This window comes from Manihot esculenta, chromosome 14, assembly GCF_001659605.2.
Source record: "Manihot esculenta cultivar AM560-2 chromosome 14, M.esculenta_v8, whole genome shotgun sequence".
NCBI classification, from domain to species: Eukaryota; Viridiplantae; Streptophyta; class Magnoliopsida; order Malpighiales; family Euphorbiaceae; genus Manihot; species Manihot esculenta.
In genome coordinates, this window is record NC_035174.2 from 3,019,976 (window position 1) to 3,034,167 (window position 14,192).

General features: G+C 27.8%; 1 protein-coding gene across 1 annotated transcript; it reads right to left on the reverse strand.

The window, feature by feature from the left end:
• Nucleotides 1–2,089: 2,089 nt before the first annotated feature.
• LOC110630800 (UDP-glucuronate 4-epimerase 3) lies at nt 2,090–3,746 on the reverse strand. Its single transcript, XM_021778385.2, has one exon. It carries the CDS (start codon nt 3,441–3,443, stop codon nt 2,190–2,192), a length of 1,254 nt encoding a protein of 417 aa, XP_021634077.1. The 5' UTR covers nt 3,444–3,746; the 3' UTR covers nt 2,090–2,189.
• Between the last annotated feature and the right edge of the window lie 10,446 nt (nt 3,747–14,192).

Here is a 14,192-nt window from a genome sequence, read left to right on the forward strand (position 1 = left end):
TTTTGAGTTTTGCGCTTGTAGAAGCCACCTGACTCCTGAGTGGATCCATAAGATCAATGGAACTTGAACAACTTGGAGAAACAAAGCTACCCTTTTGCAGGGATAGTGTTGAAACCAAGCATCTTAGAGTTGAGATACCAGTGAAAGCCTACCAAGAAACGGGCTATGACCAAGATTTTCGTACAGGTGATGCTCGTTGGCGATGAGATGACTTGGAACCATGTTGATCATAGATACGCAACCCAAGTAAGAGTGTAAAACTTCATATATGAAGAAATCCCTGCTACAACCACAAGACTTAATTGAAACATGCACTTTTGTTTATTAATCGGTTACTAATAGGAACAAGCATATTAGCTAGGGAACTTACTGAAATTTCATTTGAAAATTAAACACAGTAGAAAATCAGGCAACATACTGCAGTAGTTGAACCAAACCACTCCGGAAAAGCATTGACCTATTTCCACACCACAACTATAAGATACATGAATCTCCATTGAATGAAAGAAAGGAAGCTTAATCCAAGGGCAAAGAGTGCAGAAATCACATAAATTGAAATCTGGATTCATAGATTCTTTTACAAAGGGTAAACAGTTACAAATAAGGAAAAGAGTTGGCTCCTAAAACAACTAAATGATAGTGCATCCCATCACCCATGCAGGTAAACTTCAAATCAAGCACTCAAAAAGTGAGAAAGATATCTATGTGATATCGCTATCACGTTCAACTATAGACTGCACATCCACTATAAATGGCAGGTAAAAAAACAACACAAAAACAATCACAAGCAAAGAATAATGCTACGTGCTGACTCCAAATCAATTGGGTTTATAGCTTTCCTGAATTAGGTTGGGGCTTTCCCATATTCTCTTTCACAATGGGCAACTTGAAACTTAACACCAAGAATTAGCTCTCATACAAAGAACTTTGTTCCCATTACTCTTTCAAATTCTCTTTCATAATAAGCAACTTGTACCTAAACACAGAACTATTTCCCTTATACAGCAACCACATTCCCATGACTCTCAAGACATTTGGATTACAGTATTTGCCCGTGTTTGTGTTTTGATGTACAGGTTAGTTTTTCAATAGGCTTCACTAATGCTCCCTGTCAATTTACAGAGATGTTACTAATGTGATCAGATGTTCCCAAAGAAACGATGAAATGGGGCAGAAGTTGCTTCCATGAATTCTGTCCAGCATAAAGGGATATTGGGATTATTATATCTTTTGAGACTACAGCAGCATCATATTCTGATGAGGTAAAAGAGGTCAGAATATGAATTACAAAATTTAAGCCTATAAGGTCGTTTCTCCAACCACCATGAAATTAAGCTGCACAAAATTTTGTCAGCTTAATTTTAAGCTGTATAAAATTTTCTATTAATTTATTTATATCCTCAGAGATATTTTGTAAAACCACAAGTTAAAAGCTGTTTATCTCTTATAAAACATATCACATATTATAATTATGAGACTGCCTCTTGGCATGTGGGTGTGGGTGTGCGCGCGCGCAAGCGCTAATGTGTGTATTGTCTATTTTAGTGGCTTATATATGATCACAGAATATATATACATTTGAACATAATGCATGCTGAAATTCAATCTTTGAATTATATCTAATAGTTCTCTTTTACATTCGTTGAACCAAAATGGAGTAGGAATCATAATTCTTCATTCAGTATAATACAGCCAACTAAAGTGAATTTGCGTAATATGAAAAACCACAGATAGAAAGGCACTGTGTAGGAAAAATGGTTCATGCAAAAGCAGCAAGAAATTAACCAGGGAAATATAACTCTGCTTCCCCTTTGCAGTTTGCACGCAATGATAATGAACCCGACATACAGAAAATGAAACAACCCCAAAAGGAGATGCTCACTTGTAATTCAGATTGACAATGGTAACAATTTAGCTCATCATAGACAAAGCTTAAAGTAGCAATGACATTCTAATAAAATAAGACAATTAAAGAACAATGTATGAAACAAAAGAGAAGATTCTGTTCTCAAATTACACTTCAAGAATTATCCAAAAGCATGCATATCATCCATGAGATTACTCTATTGTGGTTCAATAATCAACCCTATAGTCCAAGCACCATCATAGCTAAATGAATAATAAAGTGGGATATCATAAGAATCAAATCAAATATAGATTCAAATTTCCTACAACAGATCCATAAACATTTACACATTACTTGTCTTCCCCGTCCGTGTGTAGAAATTCAGATACCACCGCACAAATTTCTTCAATCCCGTTTGCAAATCAGTGGTTGGCTTATACCCAAGCTCCCTCTGTGCCAAGCTGATATTCGCATGAGTAAACAACACATCACCATTTGCAGGCATTGGCAGCACAATTTTCTTGGCCTTAACCTTCAACAGCTTCTCCAATATATTCACAAGCTTGCTAACCGGCACAGGTGAAGTGTTTCCAAGGTTAAACACTCTCAATTGGGCAGGTCCCTTCTTAACCCCACCACTCCCTGTGCTTTTCTTTGCAGTATCTAATGCACCCAAGCAACCCTTCACTATATCATCAATGTAGGTAAAATCTCTTGCCACTGAGAAATGATCAGGCCCCTCAAAAATCGTTATTGGCTTTCCTTTCAATATATCCTTTGTGAAAAAGAAATAAGCCATATCTGGTCGCCCCCAGGGACCATAAACAGTGAAGAATCGCAAACCAGTGATTGATAAACCGTAGATATGATTATAAGTGTGTGCAATTTCCTCACCAGCCTTCTTGGTAGCAGCATATAGACTCGACGGCTTATCCGTTCGATCTTTTTCAGAGAAGGGAACTTTAGTATTGAGTCCATAGACAGAGCTGGAAGACGCCCAAACAATTGCAGGCTGGGGATTCGCTGACTTGCAGACCTCTAGTAGATTAACAAACCCAGCGATATTGCTGTGAACATATGATGAAGGGTTTTTCATTGCGTAACGGACCCCCGCTTGGGCTGCAAGGTGCATTACGTGAGTGAATTGAACCAATTCAAAGAGCTTGCTTAACAGAGTAGGGTTGTTGATGTCCCCTTTCACAACAAACACGTCTGCCCGTTCCAAAAGGGAGCGACGGGCTTGTTTCAAAGCAGGGTCATAGTAGGCATTAAAGTTGTCAAGGCCAACAACGCCGTCCCCACGGCGGCGCAATGTAGCGCAGACATGGGTGCCAACGAATCCAGCTGCCCCAGTGACAAGAACTCTAAGGCCGCCAGCTCGAGACCTGGGCTTTCCCGATTTGATCACCCGGCTTTCCCAATCGGGATCGGCCAGAATCCGGCGAGGGGCAGAATCAGAGGTTGAAGAAGAAGAAGAAGAATGAGGGGAGTGGAAGAAGAAGAGGAGGATAAGGCCAAGGAAAATGCAGGTCCAGAAGACAAGTCTGGCGATGGAAAAATGGTAACGAAAGCGATTAACGGATAAGGGTTTGTCCATTGTAGGAAACTTGGAGAAGTGGTGAGATTACTAAAGAAAAGTGAAGAATGAAGAGTTTGATCGGTTTGTGGTTACTTGGGATTTGAGGAAAGGAGAAGATGGAAACAAGTAGATTGTTCTTATCTATTGGATTGGATATTTGGGGAGTAAATGTAATGTTAAATTTATTATTTTGGATTCTGTTCGGCTTTTCTATTAATCTAATCTTTGGTTAACACTTAACTTGCAGTTGCCACTGCCAGTTTGTGTTCAGAGCCGATTGCTTCAGACAAAGAGACGCGAGCTAGCGTAGATTCAACTGGGATTCGACTTGAGGAAGCGTACTCTCGACTTTTTCACTAATAATATAATATTTAAAAAATAATTTATATTTAATTTAAAAAATTAAATATTATTAAAATAGTGAGGATTTTGAAGTGTTTGAATGGAACTGAGATTAATTGAAATGCAACTGAAATTAATTGATGAAAAATAATACTTGTACATTTTTAAATTCCTAAATACTAAAAGGGAAATTGGGAATGGATAAGATAAACGTGTTCGTTTCGTCTATTATTGAGATATGAACCCAAAAAAGAAAAAAAACATCGCCGAAAAAAGAAAAAGATAATGTAAATGTGTAAAGTGAAGTGCATCAATGTGGAGCGTGGACCATGAACTTGTAATTATTCGTTGGGCTTTTTTTTCTTCTTTTAATTTTGTTTTTAAAAGCGTGTGGACCATCACCTTATCATTGCTTCATATTTATTTGTCTTTTTTTTTTTTTTTCTATTTGAACTTTACTTATTAGGAACTATAGTTTAAGCTAATTTATATTTCAATATAGTAAATTGCCTGTTAATTTATTAAAAAATTGAATAAGAATGATATATTATTTTAAATTAGTAAATAAATAAAATATTTAAAAAAATAAATTTAAATTGTAGTTTAACTATGTAAAGTTTATATCTGTAAAGTAAAATACATGCAATAATACTTTGTTGGAGAATAAGAAAGAAGTGCGGGAATTTTTCTGATTAACAAAATCTATATATTCATAAAAGTATTAATTACATGGATAAAATAAGGAAAAAAAATCATTAAATGAACACCAGGATTAATTAAAATAAAAAATAAATGAGAAACAAATTTTCTAGGTATATGGTTATGGGCTGCAGTTGTACATGGCCTCGTACGAGAATTCATACTCTGTAGAAACTAGAAATTGAGCCAGGTTATGAAGCCCAAGTGCCCAAAACCTTGTGAAGTTCATGACATATATATAATATTTTGAAGTGGAACTTGGAACCATAGCATTTGAGGAATTGAAGTTGGGCTTCTCATTTAATAACTGAGCCTCATTTTACAATCTTCTTAAAAAAGTTCAAAAATCAATTCAAATTTCCACAAGTAAACCCAGGTTTGAGATCTCCAAGCAAATCACAAAATCTGATTCAGAGTTATTACTTGGCAGTACAACTAATATATACTTGCTTTGTACTCTATTTTGAAAAAAATTTGATTCAATTCGCATAAATCTCTTATTAAAATTGATCCTGCAGCATCCCATATTATTCATGGATAGCATACGCACCTTGATAAAATTGTCTTTTGTTTTATCAATGAGCATGTCCTGCCCTTAAACCGTGTACGTTCTCTGAATGTAAGAAACATGATGGCAAAACAAGGGTTTCAGTTTTGGCCATGTTATGAATTCAGTGCAAGGAATGCAGGGTAGCATGAGGTGGTCCAATTCAAAGTCTTATAGTTGAAATTTGAATGGATAGATCTGAATATCTAATACCATTAATTTCAATTGTTTCACGGGTATGGTTAGGCATGTTATGCCTGTCCACATGCTTTTATTTCCATTCTTTCCTTGTGCCACTAGGAATCGCAGGCTGCAGCTATCATTTTCCTATTAACTTACTTAGACACTGCTATCAGTCACCGCCAATTGTCTATCTTAAGCCTGTTTTGGTCCCCAAAATTCACAACCTCATCTGCCCTCACTTGCCCTCTCCACTCTCCACTCTACCGTTAAAATCCAACCACAAGCCCAATCACTCAATCCTCACTCTGCTTTTATCTGTCCTTTTACCTTGGGTAGTTAAAGAGTCATCTCAACTCTTCATACGAGACTTCAGCAGTAGTTTTGAAATTTTGCTCCCTGTGGAATCCCACGTGGCTAGGGAGTCTTTAATGTGAAATTTCAGGAGGTAAAGAAAAAGGAGAGAAAAAGAACATGATTTGATCAGAATTATGCCAATAAAAGGAAGCTTTACTTAATGATGAAGATGGTCTAACAGCAGAAATGTATTGATTGTTTGATTGGATCCTAAAATGTTGATTCTTTCTGTATGTATTTAGTTTTATTTATTTATTTTTAACTTTTTATGTAAACAAGGTTAGAATTTTCAATTTCTGTCATTTAATCCAAAAATAAATTTATACTTATTTTAGATCGAGAACTTAAAAGTTTAATTTTTTTGTGTATTTAAATTTTGAACTAAATGAAATTTGAATTGGAATTTTTAAATTAATTCAAATAAAAAATTAAAATTAAATACTAATTTTTTTATATAAAAGTAAAAATGATGATTAATCTGATTTTTTTTATTAGAACATATTATTTATATTAAAAGAAATAACATTATATCAAAATAAAAGAAAGGATACTCACCATTCGCTATCAGACATAAAAGGTACTTTAGATGTAGTACAAACCACTACATTTGCTGTTTTTCGAACATAAACCTAAGAAATTAAGTACATTTCACTAAAAATAGTTTTATAATCCTGAATAAGCATCAAAAAAACAGATTAATCTAATGTTTAGATCATTAATATTACATCACCTGAGACTGCTTTTGTATGTTGAATCCTTACAAAATGATTATTTTAATGGTTGCTTTCGGTTGTATAATTTTCTTAGGTTTGGCATAACAAGGTCTCTTCAGTCAATTCCAGTCAACACAGCATCATTTGTAGCTAAATCACATCACCAGAAACAAATGTATGCTTTATTTCAACAACGTTTTCCAATAAAGAAACCACGACCTCAACTAATTAAACCTATTCAATTTAATTATAACCTTTAAGCCCGTTTGGAATTATGAAAAATCAAATGGAAATAATTTTTATATTTAAATTTTTTAAGGAAAGAATTAGAGAAAAAATAATAAATAAAAATAAATATTAATTTTCCTGCCACCGGAAGCGTGAGTGAAAAAAAAAAGATTTTTTTCCTCTAAATATTCAAATAAAAATATTTTCTTTTACAAAATTGGACTCCCCAGAATAAGTGTATGATCTTCCATGGGATGTAGGGCCTATTTGTTATCAAACACTATCCTAATCGTGGTAAACACGCGCCTAACCGAACGTCCAGAAGCCTACAGTAAATCTATTGCCTATGTAATAATGTAACGCTAATAATCCGCAACGACACCAAAGCTTTCAAAACGACAAAGCTTCCGCAAGATCGTCGCACTCGATATTTGATGCGCGCGACACATGACAGTGCCATGCGCGCTTGTTTCAGCTACAGTTAATTTAGTGAATTTGAACGAAATGTGACCTCACTTTAGGGCTGAAAATGAGCCAAGCTATTCATAAGCTAATTGAGATTCGACTCGATAAAAACTCGATCGAATTCGGCTCGTTTTTTAAATGAGTCAAGTTCGAGCTCAATTTTGAGACTCGTCACTTAAACGAGCTGAGTTTGAACTCAATAGTATTCGGTTCGTTAAGACTCACGGGCTGGCTCGTTTTTAGGCTCGCGAACTGGCTCGTTGAGAAGGCTCACGAGTAGACTCGTTAAATAAGTTCGTGAGTAATATTGTTTAAATAAATTGATGAACTAATTCGTTAAATAAATTTATGAACAAGTTCATATATTATTAAAAAAATAAAAATAACTATAAAGTTATAAAATTTAAACTATTATAAATACTTGAAAATTATAGTATTGAAAATTACAAATAATTAAGATTAATTATTATAATTAGTATTATTTAAAATTAAATTATAAAAATCTTTTGTATATACTTATTATAATAAGATTCAATAAAATTAATGTATAATCATAAATAATTAATATTAATTATTATAATAAGTATTTTTTAAAATTATAGTACTACATGATAAATTGAGTTGTAAAAATTATATACATTTTAAAATTAAAGTATAATTATAAAAAAATTTTATATATAATTAAGCATACAATATAAAAGATGATAATAATTATCAAAGTATATCAATAATAATTAATTAAGTAAACAATGTATATTAATCAAGTATTTTTTAGTTAAAACTTTTAACTAAACATTATTGATTAAAGTATCAAAGTATTATTGGTTAAAAATAATAATTATCGACAATAATTTTCGATTTTTGACATTTCGTTCTCAAATTTCATCTTAACCAAGTATTATTGGTTAAAAGTTTTAATTTAAAAAAATATAATCAGTCCTACATCAATACTATAAATAATTAAAAATTATATTTTTAGAAATTCTAAATAATAATAAGTACTTTTTAATATTATTATTCAAATAATATTACCTGATAAATTAAATTATAAAACTAGATACTTTTTAAAATTAAAGTATAATTATAAAAATCTTTTTAAACTAGATGCTACTAAGGACGTAAACGGGTAGGGTACCCGCGAAAATTAAACTATCCGAACCCGAATCCAATTTATATTAGTAATATACGAACCCGTTCCAAACCCGAATAAAAATTAATTTAAATTATCCGAATCCGTCCCAAACCCGATTATTATTATCCGAATAAAATCCGAACCGTTTAATCTTATATATTTTAATTAATAATTTATATAAAAATATTTTTTATTAATAATTTATATACATTTTAAAATTAAAGTATAATTATAAAAAAATTTTATATATAATTAAGCATACAATATAAAAGATGATAATAATTATCAAAGTATATCAATAATAATTAATTAAGTAAACAGTGTATATTAATCAAGTATTTTTTAGTTAAAAATTTTAACTAAACATTATTGATTAAAGTATCAAAGTATTATTGGTTAAAAATAATAATTATCGACAATAATTTTCGATTTCTGACATTTCGTTCTCAAATTTCATCTTAACCAAGTATTATTGGTTAAAAGTTTTAATTTAAAAAAATATAATCAGTCCTACATCAATACTATAAATAATTAAAAATTATATTTTTAGAAATTCTAAATAATAATAAGTACTTTTTAATATTATTATTCAAGTAATATTAACTGATAAATTAAATTATAAAACTAGATACTTTTTAAAATTAAAGTATAATTATAAAAATCTTTTTAAACTAGATGCTACTAAGGACGTAAACGGGTAGGGTACCCGCGAAAATTAAACTATCCGAACCCGAATCCGATTTATATTAGTAATATACGAACCCGTTCCAAACCCGAATAAAAATTAATTTAAATTATCCGAATCCGTCCCAAACCCGATTATTATTATCCGAATAAAATCCGAACCGTTTAATCTTATATATTTTAATTAATAATTTATATAAAAATATTTTTCATTAATAATTTATATACATTTTAAAATTAAAGTATAATTATAAAAAAATTTTATATATAATTAAGCATACAATATAAAAGATGATAATAATTATCAAAGTATATCAATAATAATTAATTAAGTAAACAGTGTATATTAATCAAGTATTTTTTAGTTAAAAATTTTAACTAAACATTATTGATTAAAGTATCAAAGTATTATTGGTTAAAAATAATAATTATCGACAATAATTTTCGATTTCTGACATTTCATTTTCAAATTTCATCTTAACCAAGTATTATTGGTTAAAAGTTTTAACTTAAAAAAATATAATCAGTCCTACATCAATACTATAAATAATTAAAAATTATATTTTTAGAAATTCCAAATAATAATAAGTACTTTTTAATATTATTATTCAAGTAATATTACCTAATAAATTAAATTATAAAACTAGATACTTTTTTAAAATTAAAGTATAATTATAAAAATCTTTTTAAACTAGATGCTACTAGGGACTTAAACGGGTAGGGTACCCGCGAAAATTAAACTATCCGAACCCGAATCCGATTTATATTAGTAATATACGAACCCGTTCCGAACCCGATTAAAAATTAATTTAAATTATCCGAATCCGTCCCAAACCCGATTATTATTATCCGAATAAAATGAACCCGTTTAATCTTATATATTTTAATTAATAATTTATATAAAAAATATTTTTCATTAATAATTTTCATTTAAAAAATCTAATATTTCTAAAGAATATTTAAATTTAAATTTTTAAATAAAAAAATATAAAAAAAATTTATAAATATTATTGTAAAATATATTTTTTATATTAAATTAATTATTTATATAAACGGGTTCGGGTAGTGGGTACCCTGTACATAAAATCCGAATCCGATCCGAATCCGTAATGGGTATTATTTTTAAAACCCGAACCCATCCCAAACCCGATTATAACTACCCAAATCCGTTCTATTAGGGTTCGGTCGGATTGGGTACCCGAAAATACCCGATCCGTTGCCATCCCTAGATGCTACTATAAATATTTAATTAATCATTATTAATATATTTATATAATTATTACTAAAAAATTATAATTATTAATATTATTCGAGCTTTTTTAACGAGTTTCTTATTCGAGCTTTTTTAACGAGTTTCTTAATCGAGCTTTTTTAATGAGTTTCTTAATCGAGCTTTCGAGTTCAAGCTTGAGTTTTATTAACGAGTTTCTTAATCGAGCTTTTCGAGCTCGAACTCGAATTAGGCTCGTTATTAAACCGAACGAGCCTTTCACGAGTCGAGCTCGATTATAATATTTAATTTTCGAGTCGAGCTCGAATCAAATATTAGAGTTCGAGTCGAGCTCGAGTTTCCAAATTTTTTTAATAAACGAGTTTGAGCTTTACAAAACTCGGCTCGGCTCGGTTCGATTACACCCCTACCTCACTTTCAACCTGGAACCCATTCACGCGAACTTTTTTATGACAGCGATTTTCATATTTATTTATAATCTCATATGCTATAATAATATAATAATGGTAATCAAAACTCAATAAAAAATATACTAATGATATTTTTTTTAAAGTAAAATTAATGATTATATTAATAAAATTTTATTAAATAAAAAGAGATATTATCCTAAATAGATATATGATCATATTTAATAAATTCTCCAATTAAAGTATGAGCAGTTAGAGTGATATGACGACGAACTAATCTAATAGAAATATCAGTTTTAGAGTTTAATAAATATTTATAATCATTCAAAATCGAATATAGTTTAGAAATGTCTAAATGTAGAGACCGAAAAATTTAAATTACCTTTCAATAAATTAGAAATACTACGTTGAAATATGATCTCATAATTTTTTACAAATAAAACCGTAGTTAATAAAATATTGGACTTGAAATAAAGTCCAATCAACTTGATACGGCCAATAGAAATTGTCTAAATTTGATATAAATCCTGACGGAGCATAATTACAGAAATCACATAGTCAGGCTTGTCGGTCTCTGATTTCAACTAATAAATACTATGAGAAAATCATCCCAACAAAATTTGATATTTTTTTTCTTCAACCTCAGTTGCAAATCACAAAAAGTCTCCACATGACCTAGTTTTCAACGTAGATAGTAAAAAATAGTCAGATTTTCGTATTGAAACTTTACGGTAAATATAATAGCATAATATCTCCAACAAATTTCTTCCACCGTTTCAAAGATTACCGAATATCCAAATAAATTTTTAACTCTCATAGGATCCGACGACATAACTTGTATCTCATTCTAAACAAGCAGGAATCAATTGTATAACAAAGAGCCCCCATTCCCTATGTCTTCAAAATCAACATTATTAAAAAATCGAAATAGATATCTTTTTGTCTGTAATTCCATAATAGATATCCATTCTAAAAGATGCCATAAATCTGTCAAAAAGGTCTGTATATTTTGAAAATTGATTGAATTGTATGTGAGAAACATCCCACCATACAAAAATCATAAGTGACGATCGGAATATTCTTAGAATTCTTAATAGGGACAATAACATTTTCTTCAGTCAATTGAGCAGATCGTCTTTTATGAGAAATGGGAAAAAAGAAATTAAGTTTAAAAAATAGGAAAATGTGAGAGTATTGAGTCATAAAGGGATTACAGGGAAAAACTTATAATAATAACTTAAGTACATATATATAAATGAGTATTAACTCACTGATAAAATTAATTATTTCTTGAAGCTGTTTGTGTTTGTATATTTTATTTTTTTTGTCAGCATTTTTATAAGATTTCATGGGTTGATTTGTATTGTTGTTGATTATATCATGGTCGGAATGTTTATTTTGTTAGCGGTGAATGGTGGTGATGGACGGTGGTGTCAATAATTATTTCAATGGCATCTATTTAAATTTTTATAAATTTTTCAGTGTATTGAATTATATTTTTTAAGTGATATTGAGTATCAACTAATATTTTATTATCACTTTCAATCTTTAGATATTCAAAATTTTTATTGCATGCTAGAACAATAACCTATCTTCGTATAAACTTTCATTATAAAAAGATTAGTAATGTGAAACTAATGAGCTAATGGTATATTGTATAGAAGTATTTTTAATTTTAAAAAGTACAAAATTGAAAATTGAAAATATACAGATCAATTTGTTATTAAAGATAAAATTTAAGGATCAAATAATAAAATTTCAAAATAATAAAGAATATAAAAAGCAATGGTTGTCCGAAAAGAAGAAGACAATACGTGGGTCCCAATTCCGTCACAACCTGACAAAGAAAAAGGTTACTTTGGTAAAATGCAGGGAGCCAACAGGAATAGTAAGGACCAACTTGCAACCAGAGGGGTCTCTTCAATCTCGATCACGCTCTCTCTCTCTTATATATAATATTGAATATAATTTTTCATTTTTTAAAGATTTCAAAGTAAATACGGGAAAGGAAAAAAAGTTGCCACTTTCACAATTATAATATTAATTTTATCAAGGACTTGTAGCATGTTTGGATGTGGAATCGAGGAGAGTAAATAAAAAAAACAGAAAAATAACTTGAGGAAGATAATTATGGAGTTTTTTTTTATTAAAAATGAAGAAAAATAAGAATGAGAAAATAAAACTTATTTTTCTTTAATTTTTAAGAAAAATAAAAAGAAAACATTATTTTAATTTTAAAATATATTCATGCATTTTATTTTTTTTAACTCCAGTTAAAAATACATGGGAAAGTAATAATTTTAAAAAACAACATACTTTTTTATTATTTATTTATTTATCAGACTTTTTATCAATTTAAAATCAATAAAAAATTATTTATTTAAAATTAAAAAATATTAATTTAGCCGTCCACACAGTATCAAACTTCACTCTAACGCGTTTTATAAATACCTCAAGTTTATATTATATATAATTTAATAATATTATTTATATTACAAGTGGTTCTGAGTAATATCAGCTAATTTTTTTAATTATTTAATATATTATAATAATATATTTATATTATATTAATTTAATAATATTATTTATAATTTACTTTGTTATGATAATAAAAATTTTCATAATTTTTAATATATTTTATTATTAATATTTAAATAAAAATTTATTGATAATATATATAATTTTATCGTTATAAATTAATATTATATTATAATTAAATGTGTAAAAATAAATTAATTATATCGTTTAAATTTATTTTATAATAAGTTTTTTTAATTATTTTTTATAATATATTTTATTATTTTTAACATATCAATATAATAATATTATAATTAAATAATATCAATAATTTAATACTCATTTAATCACAAATAATGTTATTTCATAATTTTTTTTATTAATTTTTATAATACATCTATATATTAAGAATAATAAATTATATTAAATATAATAATTATGTATCAATAAATTTATAACTCATATTATTTTTAATTACAGTGTTGCTATAATAATATTTTAAAAATAAAATAATATAAATATATTATTATAAAAAATTATATTATAAATAATATTAAAATATTTCAAATTTAGTTTTTATAACTTTAAATATTTATATTAATTAATTAATTTTTATGTGATATTTATAATTCGAGAAATAAATATATTATAAAAATAATTAAAAATATTTATTATTATAAATAATATCATTAAATTATTATAATATAAATAAATTATTATAATATAATAATAATTAAAAATATAAAAATATAAAAATTATTTTTAAAAAAAATTGAATTTATTGAATTGCACAGGTTAAATATAATTATCAATTTAAATATTATTAAGAGTGCTATTTTAATATATTATTATAATAATATTGTATTTAAATAGTATCAGCTATATATTTATTGATATATATTTATTATATTTTATTATTTTTAATATATAAAAATTGATAATAAAAAAACTGATCTGAAAAATATTTAAAATTATAATATTATTTTGCTATTAAATATATATAAAATTATTGAATTATTTATAATTCATCAACAAAAATAAATGAATAAATTAATATAATCACATAATAAATTAATTACTTAATTTATTTATTTTTTAAATAACTTGATAATCTCGTATATATTTAATCTATCATAGATAATTTCATTTCATAATTTTAAATATTAATATTTAATATTTAATATATTTTATTATTAATATTTAAATTAAAAATATTATTAACACTATATAATTTTAGTTCTATAAAATTAATATTATCTTGCAAT